Genomic DNA, 24,433 nt, shown 5'->3' with positions numbered 1-24,433 from the left:
CCGCACTCCAATCAAGAGTGGGAAGTCAGGTTTTTTTTTTCAAGCTGAAGGGGAGGTTTATTCTACATTTCTATTTTATGCATTATGTTCTCATCATCATCTGTGACGGCCTCTAACCACATGCTTCCATAATAAGCTAACTGAGTTATGTTTACTCATGGATAAAAAAAAAATGTGCTCAGACGACATCTTTAAAGGTCATGTTGTTTGCTTCACTTCTTCACATAACGTCGCTTTCAGGTTGTTCAAATCTCCAACATCAAAACCCTCCACATAGACAGACAGACTATATGGCTTATAAAGGTTATATTATAACACAGCACCCTTCAGATAATACTCAGTGATTAAGTTGTTAATTCAGACAAGAAAAGTCTCGTGTTTATGACACTAAACGTTTTCCATAAAGCCATTTTTGTTATCAGCCTGACCAAGTAAATGGAGTAAATTGTATCTCACGATAGCTTAAAAAAAGAAAAAGAAACCCAAGATGCTATTTTATGGCTATGTTAATACATCAATAGAATATTTTTAATATCTTCTGCATGGCATGAAGCACAGTTTGTTCAGCACCATAAATGTTTCCTGATGCACAAGGATTTCTGGTTCATCTGCGGGTGAATTTGAGTGATTTTCCATGTCAGGGTAGTGTCACTGTAATTTTGGTATTAATACTGCCAGTGTGATCCACCACCAGCCTGCTCAGAAGAGGTCAACAGTGGTACACCTGCATTCTTTCTCCTTCTTTCACTTTAATCAGTGAAGGCACACACATAGCAGTCTCTAAAATCACAGGAAAACCCTCCTCATGTTTTGTCCGTCTGTCCTGCACTACATTCTTCCAGCAGCAGACACATACTCACATTTCTACTCCTGTGATGGCAGAGATGCCAGGAAGGCCAAGTGAAAAAAGATTAATGTCAGCTTCTTACCCGCAGCATCATTCTCCTCTTTAATCACATACAGAAAGGTTTAACAGGGTTGCAGAGGCTTCGATGTAGGTTTATAAACTGCATTTGGTGTTGGAAAGAAAACATTATGAACTTTAGATGAAATGTTGTGTGATGTTTGTGGACAAGCGAAGATAAGTGCTTTTTATGGTGCTGTCCAATTAAGGTTTATTTTAAAGGAGGTCAAACTGACTCATGCAGACCTTTCAGAAATAATGCTATACTGTGCACAAAGCTCTTATGTGCCTCATGCTGGGCTTTAGATAGAATGGATATCTATCAGCTGGGCAGCAGCCAAGAGGGCTTGTGAAACAACCTTTCTGTAGACAACAGAATGCCATTCTATCAATCCTATTTACTGGAATGCTGTTGCTTGTAGAGCTGCTACCCTGAGCCAATGGCAGACTAAACAGACTTTACATTGCTTTATCTCCTTATCCCATTTCTTTTGGTTTGGCCAAATGCAATGGAAAGGCTTTGTAGGTTGTGTATCCACCCAAATACACAAACAGCATAGTGTACATACTTTAAGAAGGACGAACCTGCCACCCACAGTTACACAAAACCACAAAAACACAAATGTGGATGCTCACAAGGGCACCTCACACGCTCACATTCTGTTTACGCAGATAAACAAGAGTACCTTGCAGCTGTTCTCCTAAACTTTCTAAGATGCTCTAAGATCACGAAGTGCTGTAGCTCAAATCCACAGCTCAAAGCCGACTTATTGACCTTAGTGTTGACAGGAATTTGATCCTAGAAGAGAGGTTTCCCTGATTTGTTTTGATGTGACTTTGTTCCCCTCCTTTTGCTCTCCTCATTTCCCCATCTTCTCCTGCTGTCTGTCTCTGCACTGCCAATCTCATTTTTCTTTCCATATCCCTCCTTTCTTCTCATTCAGGCTTTTTTCTGAAAACATCATCTTCACCAACCTTGGGGGTCCTTCGATGGGATTAGATGCTTGAGCTGTCAGGGCAAGAAGGACGCTGGATGTTTGGGATGTTGGAGGTGGAGGGGTGGTGGGCAGGATGCCACCTCAAGGGTACTGATCCCTGAGCTGATGGAGAAATAAAAATAATTACTTGGGTTTTCTGATTTATGCTGCTATGCTTCGCTCTCTGATTCAGTGGGTCGTTATCCACAGCTTGAGTCTGCAGGTGTCAGTTTAAGTATGAGGAAAAGCTCTGCCTCGTGCTGTTAGAGAGGAGAGGCAGCAGCTTTACAGGCCCTGCAAAACAGCAACAGCTTTTAAATGTCAGACCTCTACGCCCCGTCTTTGCTTTTTAATCCAAAGTGAATCATAAAAAGGTTACATAGAAATATCACCGAATTCAGAACTGCTGAAGCAGTGTGTTGGCCAACATAAGATCACTTTGCATTAGTAGTTTGCAATAGAGCACATAGATCACCTTTTTTTTTTTTTTTTTTTTTTTTTTTTACAGCAGAACTGTAATTTCCCTTTTGTTTAAACATTTAGATGCATGGAAATTTATATTGACCCAAAACTGCCTCTTTACTCCGAGCTTAATGAGGCATTGGCTCAGCCATGAACTGGTCTTTGGTTCATAGTATCAAGATGTTTGCGGTTTCTGTTTTAGTCCCAAATTTAATTTTGGTCCAATGATCCCTATATGTAGTAGCCATTAAACGGTGTAAGTGTGTGTGTCAGAGAGCAGGAGAGAGAACGACTGCTTAATTTTTCAATCCGCTGTTTGCTGTTTGTAATGATTGTAAAGTTCTGGATCAATGAGAACACTGAAGTCAACAACACTACTGGGCAGCCACAGTTTGTTGGGACAAAAGTTTCTCAACAGCAATATATTGTCATAAAACCCAGTAATTCATAAGCCTGATGGGAGAAAATGTGATTAAAAAAATGCAGCCTAATAAATCATGAAAGATTTCATGCACTCACTCTAGAAATTGATTTTCACATAAAAGAAGAGATTGCTTATGGTCCACTGCTGGTCCAAAGGTGGGAAATCAATCAAATCCTTCACTGCTACATTTTTGAGTACTACAACTTTTGGAGTTTGTGCTTGCAGTAAATTTATGTAGTACTTTTACAGTGGTAAGTTTAATTTTCAAATATGAGTGGCATTTATCATTCCTGACAGGAGATCGCCTACCTCATACTACAGTAGTTTCATCCCTCAAAAAGCTCAAACTGGTATGACGATAACCAGTCATATTATTATTAAAAGCTAGATTAAAGTAGACCTGTACATTTTTATCATCGTACCCTCAAATCAATTAGAACTATATTTGCATAAATCAGTAATGTCACTGTTATATTGTTGGCAGAGCAGATGTCACACTAACCGACAGCCAGATGGTTGTCTGTTACACAACACGACAGCCACAGACCTTGAACAACAAGCCACAATAGCTTTCCTGATGAAGTTTCCTTGTTTAACGAATCACCAAACATTCAGCTGGAGAAAAAGCGCACAACTACTGCCAGTTTGCAGGCTCAATAAATTAGCTGGTCAACTGCAGCACAGAGAACAGCACGTAACCATACCTGGAAATTTCACTTAAACTCCCTTAAGATGATTCTAACACCACAGCTTACAGAAGACTGCTTAGAGCTCAGATTGCCAGTTGTTGTCAATCAAACATGAAAATGTACATCTCTTCAGCAGCTGAAACAAAAAGGTGCGTTTCTGACCCCTTCCTTTGTAGTCATAAAACTCGATTGAAAATAAATTTAAATCCACACACACTGACATTATTATTATCAGTAGTAGTGTAGCAGTTGTTGCTGTTGTATAGCAAATCCAGTCCCCATCGGCATCGTCTGACAACAATTTAGCCTCTGTGGACAACAGCCAACATTTCAGGGCTTCCACTGTAGCCAGCACATATCCAGAAAATGGATAACAGATACCCAGGCCAAGATTTCTTCTGCAGTCGGATTAGCAACTTCAGACACGAGAGTGATGAGAAAGGCACATTGCTGCTAATCTCTATAAACAGATATCTGCGTATGAATGCAGATACATTTGTTTAAAAGCTAATAAAGTAACTAAAAGCCACGTAAATCGCCATCAGATGATAGCCGATGCGTTGTACCTCTTTTGCTCTTCATACAAACTATTTACCTGCCTGTAATTAAAACCCTCAAACGTGATTGGTCAATACTACGGGGGATAAAAACAGAAACCACTTCCAATGCCAAAATCTTCTTCCCTTGCCTACAGATTCTGCATTCATATGTAGATATCTGTTTATGGAGATTATTGTATAGCCAGTTCTGTACTGTCAATTCCTCTGCCAGTGTGTTTGTTTATGTGTATAACTTTTTGCCTATATAGAGACTTCTCTAGTCCATAAGAAGCTAAGAAGAAGCTTTAGTAAATCTCTCATACTCTTCCAAAAAGATAGTTGTTGACTCTGATTGTTTGCAAGGGCATCTGAAATCGATAACAGTTAGAACTGCATCTCTTATTACTTATTACATTTTCACACCTTGACAGCAGCTATAGCCCATCCTGATGAGGAGCACAAACACACACACACACACACACACACACACACACACACACACACACACACACACACACACACACACACACACACACAAACACTCACAAATAAGCACCTCAAGGTCTCCTTCATGTTTGAGCAGCCACAGAAATTATGTGCTGATGACACCTAAACAGATTGTGTAATTACTTTTGCCCTGGTGGCCCTGGACTGCAACAGAGCTTCCAAGTCCTAAAGGAGGTTATTACCAATCCAGAATTTTAGTGTTTGTGCGTGTTTGGATACAGCTGACATTTATGATGCGGTGCAATATAAATGCATGTTCAAGTTCAGCTTCCCCGGACAACAAATGATAGCAGTCTAGAGGGAAGTGGAGGCCTGACAGGGTTAAAGATTGCAGGTAAGATTGGTAACGGGATAATAAAAGTCTGATAAGAAGGAAAGACTGGTTTGCAGAGTGTAGCCTGTACACACACACTGTAACCCCTCCTGTGCTCAGTCTCATTTGTTCTGTTGAAAGCCAGCAGGCAAAGGTCATCTTTGTTTTCTCTGGGGACTTTTGCTCCCTACAGCTTTGAATTCATGTAAAACATCATTCCCTATAAAGAATATAAACTGCAGAGCACTGACAAGGAGGTAAATTCAGCCTATAAATGAACCATCAGGGAGGTGTTGGACACCATGGGGGCTGGTGGTCCAAATTCTTCTTGACATGCTTAAATAACACACTCTTTTTTTAATTTGCTCATTTATTGTTGCTTCGGGCACACGCTGCCTTCAGGTGCCTCAGGACAAAACTACCATATTTTCTTCTCACCTGCCAAATGAAAGAGGAAAGAAAGGAAATCTTTAAAAATGGGTCACGGTGTAGTCGTTTTGTATTTAATTGTAGGAAAGCGAGTTTTTATTTTACACAACAGGTCAGGTTCTTTTTAATTAGTGTTCAGCAGATTAGCAACCACTCCTCTGACATAGACAGTTAATCATTTCAGTTGATTAACACCATTAGAGGAGAACAAAACTGTATCCTCTGTATATTTATAATGTGTTGATATATGTGCCTATTATATCATTTCACAGTCTATGTTTTGATCATAATTTTAACTGGCACCTTTCACCCTTCATCCTGCCTCTAATAGTGATGATGAATTTGGCTCCTAGTCAATAATCTGAAGTATGTGCCCAACAACAAGAATTTAATTCCAGAGTGAAACTCCCCAGTCGAACCAAAGATGAACCTCGTTTCAGAGGTGTAAATAAAAAATTGGTGATGTGGTCTCTTTAAGCAGGTGTAGGTGGCACAATCACACCTGAGGAGAGAAAGAGAAAAGGAGAGACAGCTTCAAACAGGTTATCAAACAGGCTATATGATTGGAAATTGATTTATCAGAAGCAACAACTACTGCAATTAGTCAAAGCAACATATCAAAAGCAGCTCTTCCTCTCGACTCCACACAGTTTGCATACAGTAGCGACATCTAGGTGCATGCTGCCACCTAATGTACATGTTTTTATGCTCTTTGATGGTATAAGTATTCAAATAAATTCAATATTCAATGCCACACTGAAAGAATAGTCCATTAAAGGTCTTGTTCTCAAAATTGTGTTTTGGTATGTGTGTAGCAATTTTTTCTGTTGCAACAAATAACTTTGACAACCTTTAAGTATTTTAATGTTGTAACTGGTCAAACCTTTGATTTGGGGTAATCCACACTACAGTAGATGATCAGTGATCTTCTACTTCAGTAAAATCTCAGTAGGACAGTGGCATCAGTTCTGTTCGCAGTCCTACCCCTTTCTTTTCTTCTGTTTAAGGTTTGAACTTTTTTTGTAAATAGGACAAGAAAAATCGACACTTTTGGAATTGTGTAAGCTTGTATGTAAAGTAAATGTAAGCATTTTAGAAATGTATTAACTGATTGCATATTCTGTGAAAATAACTAAGTAATTGTGTTAATGGTTCACAACAGACAGATGTTCTAATTTTGTTAAGAGTTTTGAAAAATCACAAAATAAAGAAACGTACAAATCAATACATCACTATATATACATCAAAACTGTGCTGATACCTTTTGCGTTACACCAAGTTAGGCCTCTAGTTTGCCTAACAATGATGTTGCTTTGTCTACTTCAGTGTGTTAGAACAGATACAATCATGTTAATATAGTTATTTTAAATTGTTTATTTTTTTCCAGGGCATTGGGCAGTAAAGACAGGTGGAGGTTACTTTGCTTCCTCATGTACTTCCCACTGTTTCATGTGTACTTCCTTGCCTTTGTTAGTTCAAAGTCTCCTTTAAACAAAACGTCTGTCATGTTTTTTGCAAGTTTTGCGGCCAGTGTAGTTTCTCTTATACAGTTCACAGCCGGTTCTCATTCCCAGCTCGTCAAATACTGGCCCAGTATGCAACTTATCCATGTGTAATGAGCTAATTTAAACCTCCAATCGCAAATACACTGAGAGTGAACCTTCTGGTGAAGCAGGAGAAATCTCAATATTTGAAATTAACAATATTTGCATATTCATAACTTTGGGATTTGTCAGTGAGGGGGTAGGAGTAGACATCATTTCAGAAATGTCTGGAAAGTTTCTGGAGAGGATCTTTAGCCTTCACCTGTAAATGCAGGGTAAAGGGTTTTATACCTGGGAGCTCAGTGAGAAACTCAACAAGACTATTTTGTGGTAAACTTTTTTTTCAAGGGGACCTTGACAGTTGTTGTTGAGGGATGAGTAAGCATTACCTATTCGTTGTTCCCCTCCACTGTTGTTCTTCATCACTTTTCCCAACAATGTTCCAGTCACAGCCCCACACTGTCTATGGTTTTAGTCCCTCAGCGAGGGATTAGTCAGGTGAGGATTTGCCACAGCAGGTAGACTTATTCCATGCATCAAATCATGTTCACAAAGCATGCCGGCCTTTTGAGGGATGTTACACAGTCCTGACAGTTTATTCAGCTGCCTCCTGTCACTGAAATTCCTTGCAGACGTCACACTCTGGGGAGATCTCTCAGGTACCCTCACAACATTCATGTGTCACAATCTCACACAGACCTTTGCAGGTTAATATTTTGCAAATATACATTGAAAGAGTTATTGATTGCTCCTGGAGTGATCCTTTCCTGCACAACTCCAGTGTCAGAAATAGGGTAGAAAATCCACCGTCTTTGTTCTGTGCAAGTTAATACAAGAGTTCAGCAGGCTGAGACAGCCAATTAAGTCTTCCAAAGTCTTTTACATATAAAATTCACTCTTTGCTTTTTGCCAGACAGGGTTTCCTTGCTGAGCTGCAGTGGAGGGATAGACGTGTGAGTATCTCAAAATCTGAACCTGTCCTTTAAGTCTGCATTCCAGGACTTGTTTGGTTTATATCTTAACTTTACTTGACAAATATTCTGGCACTGACTGACATTTCATTTCCTGCAGAGAGGAGTTTGTTTGGCTGTACGCTTATGGAATAAGTGCTGTATGGCTGATTACGTTACTGTAATATACACTGTTATATACATTTTATCTGAGGCACTTAAATGTCATAAATAAAGTGTGTAAGTGTCACAGTCAGACTAATCTGACACCCCTGTCTACAAGACCTTCTGGAATGCAAGACTTGGAATTAAACTGTTCAGTCACTCCAGTGAAATGACTCTGTGGATAATCTCACTGATCATGGCACCATCCAGCTGTAGCCCCTCTGGCCAACAGCAGCAGATGTAACATGGAACCCTGTTTATCCTACGATAAAACACATGGTTCAAAGTTAAGTCCAATGACACAACTCCACTTCTAACATGTGTGCCCTGAGCCAGGAGTCTTTGCCATGTTCTGCCTGCTGTCGCCTGTTGTAGAATTCAAAAGAAATGAACTCCCATGTGGATGGAGGGATGGATCCTGTGGCACTGTTGCCTTTGTTACTCCTCATTAGTATCTACGATCTACATAGAGGGGAAAAAAAGCCCAAAGTGAGTCTAAAAATAACTTAAAAATCGGTTAATTCACTTTTAGTTTTTCAAGAAAACTTTCATGATTCATCTGCGCTTTCAACTGAGAGGGCATTCTCACAGAAGCATAAGGAGATATTGACAATTTCTTTGTGTCTCCATTTGTCCTTGACAGATGAGAGAAACAGGGGGTTTTGAAGAAGGATAGAGCGTTCACAAAGAGATCAATCAATATTACAGGGAACTAAGCCATGAGTGGGATTCATACTGTATAGAAAGTGGAGGGGATGGTTGGACAGATGGGTGGATAGATGAAGACAGACCAGCACACCACACAGAGTTACACACAGTGAAATGCTACTTTAAAGAGCGGCGCTGCATCTATATATTCTATAATTCAGATATGCATCCCCAGTAGTAAAATCAATAAACAAATACATTTTAGGTACATCATGATCGTTCTCTGCGCTGATGTTTCATTCTTCCACTTTCTCTCATGGGAGGAGGAAAACCTGGAAGATGTGGTCTATGCGATTTCCAATTAATCTTTCATGTGCAAGGATGTTTTCTTCCCTCCAGTGACGACTCATCTGCACTCAAGTTCAAGTGAAGAGCAGTTACTTCATTTTCTCCCCGGGACCAAGCACATCTTATACTTTATTTTCATTTCCCATATCAAATTGACACAAACACTTCTTTTTCCTTTTTTTCTTTACTGTATACCAGCAGCAGCACTTAAGCAGTAAAAGATTCTCCCTGTCTTCCTCTGTTAAGAGAACCTGTTTGTAAAATAGAGATACTCTTCAGTCCCAGGGGAAGTTCCTAATTTTGGAGCGCAGCACACGAAACAAAACAAACCGTCTCCACATGAAAGACCTCATGAATATTTACAAGTGATAATCACAGTGGACTGTGATTATCATTACACCTCTCTTCATGCAAGAAAATTAAAGCCTGCGCACACGTGGCGCTCCAAATGAAAAGATGTCTTAAACCTAATCCTTGATGCGTCATTTCAATTTTTTCAAGTAAATAAGCATGAAAATTATTCTTTTCTTATTTCCTATATTACAGTTGTTCACATGCATTCTGTTTTGCAGTATGTTTCATCATCATTTTTTGCCACTTTTGAATGAGAATTTTGTGAAATGCCCTAAAAGCAGAGAGTTTAATGTGATGTTGGCCTCAAGTATAAAGAGACTATTTTCATAAAGAACATTTTTTTCCTTCTAAGTTGAACATTATAATGAGTGTCCTGCTTTGCCTTGCTTTAGGCTTTAGCCTTGACCGTCAGTTCTGCTTGTTATGAAATTGTGATGTTCTCTAAAAGATAGCAGAATTAGGTAATAGATAATAAAGGTGTCTGAATTTGTTTCCTCGTTCACTTTGCTGCAGTCCCACAGTATCCCTTCACAACCCACAACCACTGCCTGTCTGTATCTGCTGTACTGCGATCAGTACAGGATATTTTGTGGGCCTTTTCTGACATCTAGTGGACAAGAGTGAGTGTGATCTTTACTTTGGTCTAGTGAGAGTTTCAACTCAATCTTGTCTTGTAATAAATATGTTTTACAGCTGGAAACACTTAAAGGGATACTTATGAGGATCACAAACTCACCCTGGCTTGAAAAGTGAATGTAAAATGTTTCTGAGGCAAGATGTACGGTGGCCAACAAGGGCAAAAGCGCCACTTCAAACGCTTCAAACGCTTCAAACACGGGAATGATGCAAATCCAAAAACACACAAACACATAAAACAAATCCAACAGAAAAATGCTGCAATCACAGAAACAAAGCAGAAGCACAAACTTACAAACCCACAAAACTAATGCCAAAGAAAAATGCTGCAAATTTCAAAAACACACAAAACAACAAAACAACTGCCCAATAGAAATTGCAAATTCGCTCCACAAAACGGAAATGCGCCAGGCCACTAGGGGGACCCGACCTGAGGGATGGACTAGTCTTGTGGGACCAGACCTGAAAGACATGAAGAAGAAGAAGTTGGCTAAGTTTTGGAGAGGAGAGTAAAATGTAAAGTTTTCCTTTATGTCTTTTTTCAACACTTGGCCGTAATTTTTTATAATATCATAATATTGTATAATTATAAAAAATATAATATAATATTATATAATATTATTATAATTATATTATATTTTTATAATAATATAATATTACAGAAGAATATTATAATAATATTGTAATAATTATAATATTCTACTATAATATTAAATCATATTATAATATGATTTAATATTGTATAATTGTAAAGATATACTGTAATATTATAGAAGAATATTATATTATATTATAATTATCATAATATTCTTTTATGATATTAAATCATATTAAATAGTACTAAATAATATAATTATAACATTATATTTTTATAATTATACAATATTATAATATTATAAAAGATTACGGCATTTGTCTTTGGCATTTGTTTTGTGGGTTTGTAAGTTTGTGCTTCTGCTTCGTTTCTGTGATTGCAGCATTTTTCTGTTGCTGCGTTTTTTCTGTTGGATTTGTTTTATGTGTTTGTGTGTTTTTGGATTTGCATCGTTCCCGGGGTTTGCAGCGTTTTGCCATTTGCAGCGCGTTTGCCCTTGTCGGCCACCGTAAAGATGAGGGAAAATGTTAATAATTTAAAAATGCTGTATTATTATGTCCATTATTATACAATATAATTAATAATAATATGTAACATATCAAATTCTTATTTGTCATACCCATCTTTCTAATTGCCTGCCAGTCAAAACATCATCACATTAATTGTCGCTTGCTTGCTAGTCTCTAGCTAGCTAGTGCTAACTCACGAAATAGAAATATTTTAAGGAAAAAACACACACACAAAGTTGTTGAATGTGAAACTGAACTGATAAAACTATTTGTATAATGGAAAACATAAATATTTAATTTAATGGAATGATCAAAGATTTGACAATTTAATAATTATTGCAATAACAAACATAAGTAAATTTAGATTATGAATCATAAGTTGGTTTGTTTTTTACATTTGCCGCAGTATTGTCAGTGGGTTTTTAAAAACATCTTGCAAAAGGGGATAAACAGTCAAATATTTCCCATATAGGACTAAATACTTTTTAAAACCATCAGACTCTATTATAAGTAGGGTTCATGTTGACCACATTCATGAAGGCGTTCAGGATACTTTTTATGCTTCAATTGGATATTTCATATTCAAAAGATTAACTTTGATCCCATTTTGTGTCAGAATGTTTGTCTGGACAGGTGGTTTGGACTTACAGTACATTGTACCAGCAAATGCAAAGTTATATTTTTGTAACTGTCAGTATTTTAGGACTGGGTGGTATCAACACAGATCGATTATACATAAACATATAAAATATGACGAGGTCTGAAATATATCAAAAGTCTTGACAAACCTCTTTTCCACACATTTTGACCAGATGCACTAGTAGTGGGCTGAGGGCAATGCCTGGATGGCTACAAACACAAAACAGCATTAAAAATCAGACAGCAAACATCACTCTGAATGCTGATCTTGCTTGCAGAACATGTCACTCTCCCCCAAAGAGTTGTAGACATGTTCAAGTTTAAGAAATAAGTGTTTCACAACAGCCGTGTCAATATTGTCACTGCAAGTAATCATTTACAGCCTCTTCACTGCAGTGGGAGATACTGACTCTTACAACTGCACTTCTAAAATTGTTTCCTCCTCCTCTAACTCAGTTTCTTCAAACAAATAACTGGTGTCTATTAGACACTGTTCAGCTTCTGGAGGTGGATCCTAAAACCAATGAGTGGGCTGCATTGACAAAGATACATACTGTATACCATCAGATGGTCTATGCTCATCAAACTGTCCGAGAAGAGTCTTTGGGCAAGAAATAGTTCAGATCTCATAACTTGTCTTAGTGAATGAGCCAGTATATTATATTATTTTATTTTATTTTATTTTTTATATATATAAATGTGCTGCTTTTGGTCTGAATTCCGCCTTATTTAATGCACATTGTTTTGAATTATTGCAATTTACAAATTGCTTCTGTGTAAGTACTAAGTTTGTATCATTTTAAAATACATAATATACCATTAAGACAATCACACCACAGGCTCCATTTAGTAGCTTCTCTGGGGCTTTCGACCATAGCACACAGTCTTCTTCAGCAGACGAAGTTGTCAGGGAGTTGTAGATGTTCAAATGTTCATTCTTGTGAGTCCTTTAAATGCTTCTTATCCATGATGGATCAAAACTACTGAATGGAACTGGTGATCATATATTATACGGTGTATTAATTCTCCTTGTTTATTTAATTACCACTGCCTAAATCAGACGTCTCTATGCTGGCCTCTGGGATAACACAACTGAGGAAATACCCACCAGAGACAAACTCTAATGGACAGTGAGTATAAATACATCATTCAAAATTCATTCAGTTTCACAATTTTCATTACATGTTTGAGTTACACTGTCCATGGTCAATATATCAGTATATATAGCCTATACATACAGTATATATATAGATATATATAGATTAGTATTCACATTATCATACCACACACTTGATATTGATAGTGATGTATGTATAGGGGACTTTCTGAGCCACTATCTGTACCTAAAAGTCTCAGAAACCCTTCCATCTGCTGATCTCATCCTGATTAGTCTGGTTACCCTGAACTTTGGATGTGGTTGCGTTGGAACTGTGCAAAAAGTCAAACAAACAATAAACCACACATACACACATACACAACCTGTACTCCTATGACATTGATTTGGCACCAAAAGCCTCCCCTCTCTGTGTGTGTGTGTGTCTAATTCACTGTTAGCTCTGTGATATATGCATGCTAGACAATTTCTGTAATAGACTATAACAGAAATATCACTTCTGATGTTGTCACTGAAATATTATTAATTTAAATTCAAATATGTATAGCAACAGTAAATAAAAACATTTTCACGTGGAAGAAGAGAGCAGTGTTGATTCTACTTTTTGGCATAATTATTATACAACTTAGTTAAAATTCATGTATTTATTTATTATAATTCATTATTATTTTATTTTTTGTGGCATTTTCACCTGTATTCAGTAGTGTAGTAGTGAAGAGAGTTTGGTGAATCTGACTCGGGTCATTCATATGAGCTCACAAGAAAAGGTTAAAGATAAAAATAAGGATAAGAGTATGAATGTTCTTGCGTGAGGTCCATGCTGACAAAAGAGGGAATGACTCTGAAGAACATTTCTCCGTATCAGTCTGAGGGTACCTTTAAACTATAGGTCACTTTCACGTCTGTAGTTCGGGTCATTCCCCCCTGCATCAAAGATCCTACTCTCATAAAATCTTGTGGTTGGCCCATCAAAATTAAATCATACCATGTTTTTACTTGGAAGCAGACCAACGTCCTCCTTTTCAGGCAGTCTCTGTAGGCTACAATTGGCTGAAGTGCAACAGTAACAAATCAAAGTCCACAGCCAAAACTGAGGCCGTGTCACCACGTTAAGGTAGAGGCCTGCAGAAGTCAGACTAAAACCTCACTGACACTGAAACACACCACAAATATATGTGTTAACAGTCAATGACAGAGGGGGGAAAAACATGCTGCACACAGAAAAACATCTCTGCAGATGAACTGATAAACCAAAGCACACATACCTCACTAACTCCAATTCACACACTATACACTACACCCCCATCACCTAACCGACATATAGACAGACAGGAAGCAGCAGGTGAGGCTGGGAAAACTTACATCGACACCTGTCCATAAAACACTGACAACCACCAGGTTTTTTTTATCTCAAACTCGTGAGACTCCTTTCAGTACTCAGACCAAGTAATATTGATTTAAAAGTTGTAAATAATTGAATTATCAGAGGTTAATTAATCATTTACTGATTCTTTATAAATCAGTCATAAGCCACAACTCACAAAGAAAATCTGTGGCTCTCTCTCTCTATCTCTGGCTGGGGGTCATCCTCCTTCAGCAGGACACTTGATTTTTTGTTTTTCTGTTTTTCTGTTTTTCTGTGGGGCATCTTGGACCACAATCCATGTGTGTGAGGACGAGTGTGTAGAATTAGCTGTGAAGCTGCAGATTGCAACCAGCTGAATACAGTTACACAGTTACTGTTACACACTGGACCTTTAAATAGTTATTGACAAGTTACAGCTGCAGAACTGATCGATTTTTGTAATATTTATGTATAACTGTAGATTTAATGGTTTGCTAACGACTTCATATTTTTAAAGGCAGACTTAAAGATACAGCGTGTAACGTTTAGTAGGATCTATTGGTAGAAACTGAATATAATATTTAACTATATTTTCATTTGTGTATAAAAAATCATTATATTTTTGTTACCTCAATGAGAGGTGCAGGTTGCCATGTTTCCACAGTAACCCAGAAGGAACAAATCAAACACTGGCACTAGATTTTCAGAATCAGAATCAGATTTATTGCCAGGTAGGTTTTTACACATACGAGGAATCTGTCTTGTTGCAATGGTGCTTAAAATATACAATCACACAAACATATACAAATCACACAAAAATCACACAAGAATAAAGTACTTTTAAAAATATAAATAAATATATTTCGCAAGTTTTGCTGCCACCATAGTTCCTCCAACGTGTTTGGAAAGGAAGGGTGGGGCGAGGGGGTTGTAATCTGCAACTACACCACCAGATGCCACTAAACATCTGATCCTTTAAGGGTTTTTTTGGCATTTTGACTTATTAACAGCCCACAACTGATCTATAAATAATAAGTAAATTCTGTATTAACTGTATTAATAAAGCTTTTAGTTGCAACTTCTAACATCTTTATAAAGGAGAAAAGTTTTTATATTCACTGTTTTTTCTCTCTCTCTGTTTTTCACCATCACCTTGTTTAGTTCAGCACCTGGGCCGCCCCCCTCACACATGTCCCGGAAGTGATGTAGCCCATTCCCCAAACACCACAGAAAAGCTTGCACCTACTGTCAGTGTGTTGCACACAGATATACAGACTGTTAGATTAGATTACCATTGATAAGTCGCAAACTGACACCTGTCGCCCTGCGCAGCTTGTCAGTTTAACTGTGGGTCAAAAACAACAATCGTGTCATTATCAGTGGAAATGATCGATTTATTTTACATGAAGAGTTTTAATCGACCTTTCTAAAAATCAGAAAGTCCTTTTGCATCCCCATTTCTTCTGGTACTATAGGTCCTATCATAAAATGTTAATAAAATCAGAAGTCGTGTAGCTCAACGTTAATTCCCAAGGGGCTGTGTGAGTGGTCGCTCGTTGCTCTCCACCGGCTGCAATATGAGGCAATGTTGCGTAATCCACGCATGCCGCGGGACATTTCCTGCTCGTCAGCACAACTGAGGTGCGCCGGGAGCCGGTGAGGGAGACTGCGGCCGGCGCAACACACCGCTTCACAATTCAACACAAGCCAACCATTGTGCAAAGAGATGTGAGTGTACTTCACTGACACACTAACTTATCGGCGGCTGACAGCGGTCTTTTATGGAGGTCTATTAGGGCTATGTGTCCACGCTGTCAGGGGAATCCCGTCCGTAACCGCGCCTCTGATAGTCCGCAGACCCTTGTCCTCCTGTGATTGTTCATGTTCGCCCCCTCCCCTCCCCTTGCCTTTTAGTGGGCGCACCCTAATGGCTAGTTTCCTACCTGGCGATCATCTCCTGTACAGTCCAGTTATTTAAAGAGCTCCCACACAGTGGTGGACCCACACTCTGTCAGAGAGGGGTTGCTTACACTCATCTTCGTTTAATTAAGATTATATAGGCATTGCAGAATCATTTTATAATAAGTTCAAATCAACCAAAGACCAGAATGGAAAAAGGTATGAGCAGAGAAAAAAATGATTTTACTTGTGGAGATTTAAATTGTGTTTGCTTTCTTGAAACGTGGGTTCATGCCTGATGCAACTGATGTGGAGACTTTGTTGAAGCTGTCTCATGTTGTTTGGAGTTCACTGATCTCTCAGCTGGTTGAAGTAATCCTACAGTGAGCACTGTGCTGGAATGTGTCAGGTATTTGACTGAGCTGTCGGATGATCCCTGTAGACATTAATTTACCTTAGTTATCATATCACTGAGAAATTAGAGGTTGGTTAGGTTTGCTGTGCTGCTGGCATCTTATAAAAGCCAGATTTATGGAGAGTATGAGGATGTAAAGCAACAGAAAATCAGAGAAGTTTAAAAGAAAAGGTTTCTCCTTGATTGAATGGAGAATTATATTATATTTTTATTATATGTGTAGTCCACACCACTTTCTTATTAACTGCCATTAGGCTACATCATTGCATCATGTCCTCATGTTTATTGTTGGTACACATCACAGACCAGTGGCTTTCTTGGCTTTTTGCAAAGTTGATAAATGAGTTATGGAATTGAGGGTTTCAGGATTTTTGTTTCTTTTTTTTTTGGCACATTTACAGTTACCATGTTTTGCTCTATCAGAAATTGTGATAGAGAACAAGTGTAATGTGAAGCTGCTGAATTCTGGGGGAAATGACTGTGGATGTGCCACATCATTGTATTGCTTAAGATTGTCTGCTGCAATCCGGTTTGAGTAATGGTTAATCTGTGTGCTAGATATTTGCTTGATGAATTTTAGTTAAAAAGTTATGCATTAACATACATTTCTGTAAAATGTCACTTTGAATGAATCTAAAACAGATTGATTGTTTCTTTAAATAAACTTGTCTGGATGCACATTTATGTCAGATATATTTGATAAGAATGATTAAAATGAATACTTGTTGAATACTACATAACTACTTAACAGATGATTCACAGGTAGGAGTTCTTGAACTTTGCCACTTGTTCCAGAGCAAATATGATTAGCAAAACTACTTTTATTTTATTTTCTGTGTCTGCACTGAAGACACAATTATGGGTAGCTCATCATATGAATATCCACAATCCCACTGTGCTATAATGAGCTTCATCTGATAATTGTCTGCTTTCAGAGTTTAGCTGAGAATAAATGAGTCCCTTTCTCTTATAAAAACAGAAGCCTACAACACTGTTATTGTAATGTAGTTATTGTACATTATTATTGTGTCAGTATGTGGTCTTGTTCCCTTTCTGTTTGAGGAATATTAGATGTCCAAATGTCTTTCTTTTTTCTAACCTAAACTGGACACCTGTGTGCTTCACAGTTCGTGGCAACATGACAGAGTTTTGGAAGGAGCACTCCAAGGCTGCCACAGTGGAGGAGATGATGCTGGACTCCCGTGCCAAGGAGCTGACCCAGCAGGAGCTGCCTGAGATCCTGTCCATGCTGCCCTCCCTGAAAGGATGCAGAGTACTGGAACTGGGAGCTGGCATCGGGTGAGTATAAAGCTGCATTAGGCTGTCTGTAGTAGTGCATGTGTGTGTGTGTGTGTGTGTGTGTGTGTGTGTGTGTGTGTGTGTGTGTGTGTGTGTGTGTGTGTGTGTGTGTGTGTGGGCAAGGATTTCAAGGTATCTGTTTCGTAACGTATGGTAATCTGATAAGCTTCAGATTTCTAGGAAAAAGTTCTTCAGAAAAAAAGCTCCCCTATAATAAAGTAAGAAATCCAGCCCATGTGTTGTTATAGTGGCAGTCACCATTTATGAATCTGATTGACAGGCAGCGTCAAGATTTAAGACTGACAAAAAGCCTGTCTCTACAAGACTATATCAAGAAAAAAAGACATTTATTTCTAGAGAAAAATCCAAGTTGGTTTATCAGTCAGTGCATTTACACAGCAGATAGTCACTGCTTTAAAATAGTTGTTCAATACACACCTTATTAGCAGTGGCAATTCTCAAATTCAGATATTGTTCATACTGACATGTGTCCCTGCAGTCGTTTCACCAGCCACCTGCTGACCATGGCCGGCCATGTGACAGCTGTGGACTTCATGGAAAGCTTTGTGGAGAAGAACAGGCAGGACAATGGTCACCATAGTAACGCTACCTTCATACAAGCTGATGTCACAAAGCTGGATTTGCCCCAAAACAGGTGTGTGTTAAGGTATCTGTAGCTTACTTACACTTCATATGTTGAATTTTGAGTCTACCACTTTAGTTCAGACTGAAAAATTTAAGCATCGAATGGATGGATTGCAATTTGGTACAGACATTCATGGTCCACAGATGATGAAGTCTACTGATTTTGGTGATCCCTGCCATCTGTGGTTTTTACTGAACAGCGTTGGATTGATTTCTATGAAATTTGGTTCTCATAACACCATGAGCACAGCTTCACACATTGTCGGGTTAAAGCAGGCAGGAAGTCATGCATTCTGATGATGGATGAATGACAGACAGTAAGGGTCCACTGTTGGACCATTTTTCCTCATCGTGAGAGAAAGAAAACCAAGCTGTTGTCATAAAGGAAGGGGATACTTGGATACAGCAAAGCAAAAACAAGACTTTCCTCCATGTTGTTTCCATCAATTTGGGATTGTATCAAAAACAGTCTGGCATTTACAGAAAAATATACTGAAACTGCTGTTTCACATGAAAAACATAGAAAGTAAAACAAAGTAAAACAAACTCAGTTAATGTTCCTGGAAGGAAAAAAACAACTATAAACGTTTATTTTAATGCATCCATTTAATGTTTTCAGCACTGACTTCATCTTCTCCAACTGGCTGATGATGTACCTGAGCAACGAGGAGCTAAACACCTTTATAGAAAAGATGCTGGGCTGGCTGCGTCCCGGTGGCTTTCTTTTTTTCAGAGAGTCCTGCAACCACCGGTCAGGTACTGAGCTAACAATAAAACTTCCACAGCTCTCTTTCATCATGATAATGATTTAGACATTGATGTGAACTGACTCTCGCTAAAGAAACAAATTAAAATAATTTTACTGATTTATATTAAATCCAAACCTCTGTCTTAAATTTTTAATAGAAGTAGGAACATAACAACATTTTTGCAGTTCGGCAACAGTAACCCACATCTTTTTCTTACCAAATACAATAAGGATTCGTTTTAACTTGTAACTTTCTACCAAGGTGATTCTAAGAGGGACTTCAACCCAACCTGCTACCGCACTGACGCACAATACAGCCACCTGGTATCATCAGTACAAGTGGAGGAGCCAGAGGGGGCCGAAACATTTGGTTTCGACATTGTGTTAAAAAAGAAAGTTAAGGCCTATATTGAGGTAGAGTCACTTAAGTCTTCTCAAACATTGAGTAAATAAAGACATTACAATGTGTGATGTAAGCATGAGGATGTGCAGTTAACACTCTGCTTCCTCCCTTCCACTCCCTGCCCCCTATCTCTGTCGTTTATTCTTTCTCCTTTTCCAGATGAAAAACAATCCGAATCAGATCTGCTGGCTGCTGGAGAAGGTTCCCCGCTCCTCAAACACGCAGAGCGGTTTTAATACCTTCCAGCAGTTCCTTGACAACCAGCAGTACACCAACCGCGGTATCTTGCGCTACGAGAAGATGTTCGGGGCTGGTTATGTCAGCACAGGCGGACCCAGCACCACCAAGGTAGGAATAAAACCTGGAAAACACAGAATTGGCTGGAATGAATCAATAGGTGGTTCTTGGAAAGGATACAAGAATACTGAACAAAGTGGTGTGACTTCAAAAGTAAAACACTCAGCAGGCAAATTAATTATGTGACTAACAGCATCCACTCAAGTCCACCACTTTGCTCCTTACAGAAACATCTCAACAACTATTGGATGGATTGGCACATGACTCCTTAGAGGATGAATCTTACTGACTTTGGTGATCCTGACTCTAGCAGCTCTATGAGTTTGACGTGTGGTTTTGAGTGAAATGTCTCCACAACTGTTGGATGGATTGCCATGCATTTTGCTACACACATTCAAGCCTCTCTCTGGATGAACTGTAATCACTCTGATAATCTCAATTTGTCCAAAACTTTGATTTATGACCAATTACCTGCTAAACTAATGACATTCACATCACCCTCAGCTGTTTGGTGCTAATTAGCAAATGTTAGCATGCTAACATTCCAAGCTATGATGGTTAACATGGTAAACATTATACCTGCATAACATCAGCATGTTTGCATTGTCATTGTGAGCATGTACGCATGTTGATGTTAGCATTTTCAAATACAGCCTCTCAGTCGAAAGTGTGACTGCAGATTCTGTCTTGCTATCAAACAAAGGCTTCAGATGACCTTCAGCAGCAACAGAACCGGCCTTTATCGTAAGCAGCTTTATCTGCGGATACTCCTCTCCCTCCTGCTTCCTCTGTTCTCTTTAGAAAGTTATCTTTGTGTTAGAGAAGCTTCACTTTGTTGCATCTTGACATTTGAAAAATGTGCTAAACAGACTTTAGACCTTAGTGTTTCATTCAACATTATTACAGACAGGTTCCCATGACTAATGACTATGAAATGTGAGATATGATTACTTTTTCCCATAGTGTTTGACTTTTCCAAGATGTTGAAAAATGTATATGTGAACACTACATCATAAAAACTACCCAACATATTGGTCCTTATCATCATCCTCAGCAGCAGACAGATCTACAGGTTTATGTCTTGGGGCTTTGATGACCGTAAAGAATGAACTTTTTTTGGATTACAGGAGTTTGTGGACCGACTGAACCTGAAGCCTGGACAGAAGGTTCTGGATGTTGGCTGTGGCATCGGTGGTGGAGACTTCTACATGGCAAAGGTTAGAGCCAAGGAATCTGGTATAGTTAGAATGATACTAGTAATGATGATAGAGTGTTTTTTAGATATTGATTGAAAGGACCATAATGATGGAGTTGATTATGTCACGTTTCAGACCTTTGGAGCGGAAGTGCTCGGCCTGGACCTGTCAGACAACATGGTGGACATCGCCATGGAGAGGGCGATCGCTGAGAAGCTGCCATCAGTATGTCTAAATTTTGCATTATCCTAATGGTTTAAACCAGTAACTAACCAGATAGAACCAGTAATGGCATGTGCTCTACATCAGGTCCAGTTTGAGGTGGCTGATGCCACTAAGAGGACGTTCCCAGAAGGTTCCTTTGATGTGATCTACAGCAGAGACACAATCCTGCACATAGATGACAAACTAACACTCTTCAAGCGCTTCCATGTGAGAATTTTCTCATTAGTAGCAAAGTCTATATCTTGGAGAGGAAATCTGTTAAATCTTGCAATACACATACAAAAAGAAAAAAAGAAAGCTACCTTTTTATGTTGCATATTTCTTTGGGACATTTGTGTCTTTCTTGTGACTTTATCCAGACTCACTTTGCTGACTTACACTTTTATTCTCCTTCTTATTCTTTGTGCGCAGTCATGGTTAAAGCCCGGTGGCAAGTTGCTTATCAGTGATTACTGCTGCGGGGAGAAGCCCTGGACACCAGTGTTTGAGGCCTATGTCAAACAGAGAGGCTATGTCCTCTATACACCCTCACAGTATGGCAAGGTAAATATACAGTAGAGCCTAATTATCTAATAGTTTGTGAAAGGACATATGGGGAGTTCAACCCTTTTGTCCTCTTTACCAATATGTAATGAGAGGGTTGGCACACAAATTATTGCTGAGTCTGTGGTACACTGGTACTGGTACAGTGTCACAGTGTTCTTCTTTACTATCTTTATTTGTGTCCATGCATTTTATAACTAAAGTAAATAAGTAAATGTAATATGTAATTATGGCAAATTGTTTTTGTGGCAATAAAATGGCCAAGCTGCATCCACCAAGATTAGGTCAACACACATTGTATATCCCAAGCCCCTATTTGTGTTTGATTCCTGAGGATTACATGAATTTGCCGGAATATGAAAGATTAGAATATAGTCCATCACATCATCATATCTGCTTTTATTTATTTTTTTATCAAAAAATGTGTTAAAGATGTGTGATAATGCAATTTTCAAATCGACAATAAGGAAACTATAAATGCATAAATTATGTTAATTTGGATGGATTACTGAAATGTTTTGTACGCAATGAGGGAACACTGCAGCATGCTTCAAACTGTGGAAAAGTTGTCCCCCATCTCTTTATCTCTCTTGTCTGCTCTACTGGCAGCTATCTAATAAAGGCACAAAATACCGAAAAAGGAAAAAAAAAAATTTTGTTTTAGTAAATGAGCTTACACACAATATAATGAGTATCTTTCTGTAACTGTTTACTGTAACTCCTGTGTACATAATACAAGTTCACAGAAACCATTGCAGCGAGAAAGATCTTCTGATGTTAAAAATTGCATATGGGTTTGCAGTGGCCAAAGCAGAAGTGAATATTTTGTGAAACAGCTAGCTATAAATGTTGAGAAGAAAGTGTTCTCCTGTACAGGAAGCCCAAATGCACAGATGTTGTGGCTGCGTGCTCTGTGGATGTGATACTAATGTATTACTGCTGTCCAACAGCTGGTGGTGCTGTTCTCACTTTACTTCACCTGTGCATGTCTGTTCTCCTGTAGTTCCTTGAAGAAGCTGGTTTTTGCAATGTTTCGGCAGAAGACCGGACAGCCCAGTTCATCCAGGTGATTGAGACAGAGCTGCAGAGAGCGGAGGCCATCAAAGATGAATTCATAGAGGTTAGCACGCACACACGCACTCAAAATCACAAGGTTTAAATCGAGCAATATCAGAATTCCTTCCTAATTTTTTTTGGATGACTGCTTGCTTCTCTGTGCCCTGCAGGAATTCTCTGAAGAGGACTATTTTGCTATTGTAAATGGATGGAGAGAAAAACTGGGACGTTCCAACAGTGGAGATCAAAGATGGGGACTCTTTTATGCGACAAGGGATTGAGAAATAATAAAAAACAATAAAAGAAAAAAAGGAATGCCTCTTTCCTTATTGTCTATGCTTTTGTCTTTGATGAATTGCTTGGGATTTATTAAACCTGTTAAGGATTACAATTTGAGAAGAAAACATGCGGTAGTTTATTGAACCTAAAAGTTTTAGCATTATATTTAAAGTGAAAGAATGTGCTGAGCGAGCAATTTAAGAAAAACAACTCAAAAGTATTAGCAGCAAGGTAAGTTACTCATTAAGTAGTAAAATGGTCAGTGTTTTACTATGTGATGTTTTTGGATTAATATTACTGCTGCATTAATGTGTATGTTGCATTTTATATGGACTTATACATATATATATATACATACAAGATTTGTATCACAGTGCAGCTTTTTAAGAGTAAAATTTCAGGGTGCCTAAACTAAAAACTATATGACTATACTACAAATGCAATCTATTGTCACTTTGTGTGTTTTACCAGCTGTTCATATACTTTGATGGTAGGTTTTGATCATGATTATTAAATGCTTGGTAATTTCCAGAGTGAGGGATCCAAATTAGCTACAGAAGACGAGTGAACATGCCAGGAGACAACAAATACGATGGGATCTTTTCATTTCAATGACTCAATTTCATGAAACAACACAGTAGTTGGAAAGCAGGGTGATGATCAGACTGGTCAAATCAACAAATGAGCAGAGCTGAGTGAGGTATCCAGGGTGCGAATTACTGAATGCTTCTTTGCAACTTCACTAGTACGCATTTGTCCTGCAGTAATATTCCTATAGCCAATAGCAGCCTGCCAGCACAGTCAAAGCTACAAAACCTGTCCGACTCATACTTTGCCTCGAGTTATTCAGACCCCCTCCACCCCCTGCCAATTTGTTTAGGAAGTGAAAGAGAGTCCCCTAACAAAGTGAACAACATCTCTGACCAAGCAGGCTGCTCCTCTTTCACATAAATAAACTATCACACCTGTGGAACACAGTGAGCTCATGAAGTGTCGACTTATCTCATCCGCAATCTGCAGTTAACACATTCATTAGCTTATGTTAGCTAAATTTAGAGAGCTATAGCATATAGTATAAGTGACATTACTGAGGCAGTTCACTGACTCTTCTCTACTTACATTACCATTACACATTGTCTTAACATTTATCATCCTCCCATTACTGCCAGCTGTGGTCACAGCAGCTGCTGGCATGGGAAGAAGTTACATAGGTTACTAAAATAGACCGCCATACAAAAGCAGGTCCATCATGGCCTTTCTGATGAGGCATAAAAAACAGGGAACTACTGCCTCATTAAATTTAATTTACAGCTATAATGTGCCTCTTTATACTATTT

General features: G+C 38.5%; 1 protein-coding gene across 2 annotated transcripts; it reads left to right on the top strand.

Annotated features, from left to right (window-relative positions):
• The first annotated feature begins 15,673 nt into the window (after positions 1-15,673).
• On the top strand, positions 15,674-23,142 carry pmt (phosphoethanolamine methyltransferase). 2 transcript variants are annotated; one of them, XM_051419536.1, is made up of 12 exons: positions 15,674-15,819; positions 17,533-17,704; positions 18,204-18,359; positions 18,969-19,105; positions 19,360-19,511; positions 19,660-19,848; positions 20,925-21,014; positions 21,129-21,218; positions 21,303-21,425; positions 21,630-21,761; positions 22,765-22,881; positions 22,988-23,142. In XM_051419536.1, exons 2-12 carry the CDS (start codon positions 17,544-17,546, stop codon positions 23,096-23,098), a joined length of 1,458 nt encoding a protein of 485 aa, XP_051275496.1. In that variant the 5' UTR covers positions 15,674-15,819; positions 17,533-17,543; the 3' UTR covers positions 23,099-23,142. The 2 variants fall into 2 exon arrangements, with proteins under 2 accessions (XP_051275496.1, XP_051275495.1); XM_051419535.1 differs by lacking the exon at positions 15,674-15,819 and adding an exon at positions 16,048-16,209.
• Positions 23,143-24,433: the final 1,291 nt, after the last annotated feature.

Source organism: Dicentrarchus labrax, unplaced genomic scaffold (assembly GCF_905237075.1).
Source record: "Dicentrarchus labrax unplaced genomic scaffold, dlabrax2021, whole genome shotgun sequence".
NCBI lineage: Eukaryota > Metazoa > Chordata > Actinopteri > Moronidae > Dicentrarchus > Dicentrarchus labrax.
The sequence above is the reverse complement of the archived record's forward strand: the minus strand, read 5'-3'. Positions and strand labels throughout refer to the sequence as shown.

Excerpts from the sequence above, each read along its gene's own strand:
- pmt (XM_051419535.1), top strand. Across the intron at positions 19,106-19,359 it reads GTCCTGCAACCACCGGTCAG|GTGATTCTAAGAGGGACTTC; the intron begins GTACTGAGCTAA and ends CTTTCTACCAAG. Across the intron at positions 22,882-22,987 it reads TCAAAGATGAATTCATAGAG|GAATTCTCTGAAGAGGACTA; the intron begins GTTAGCACGCAC and ends TGTGCCCTGCAG.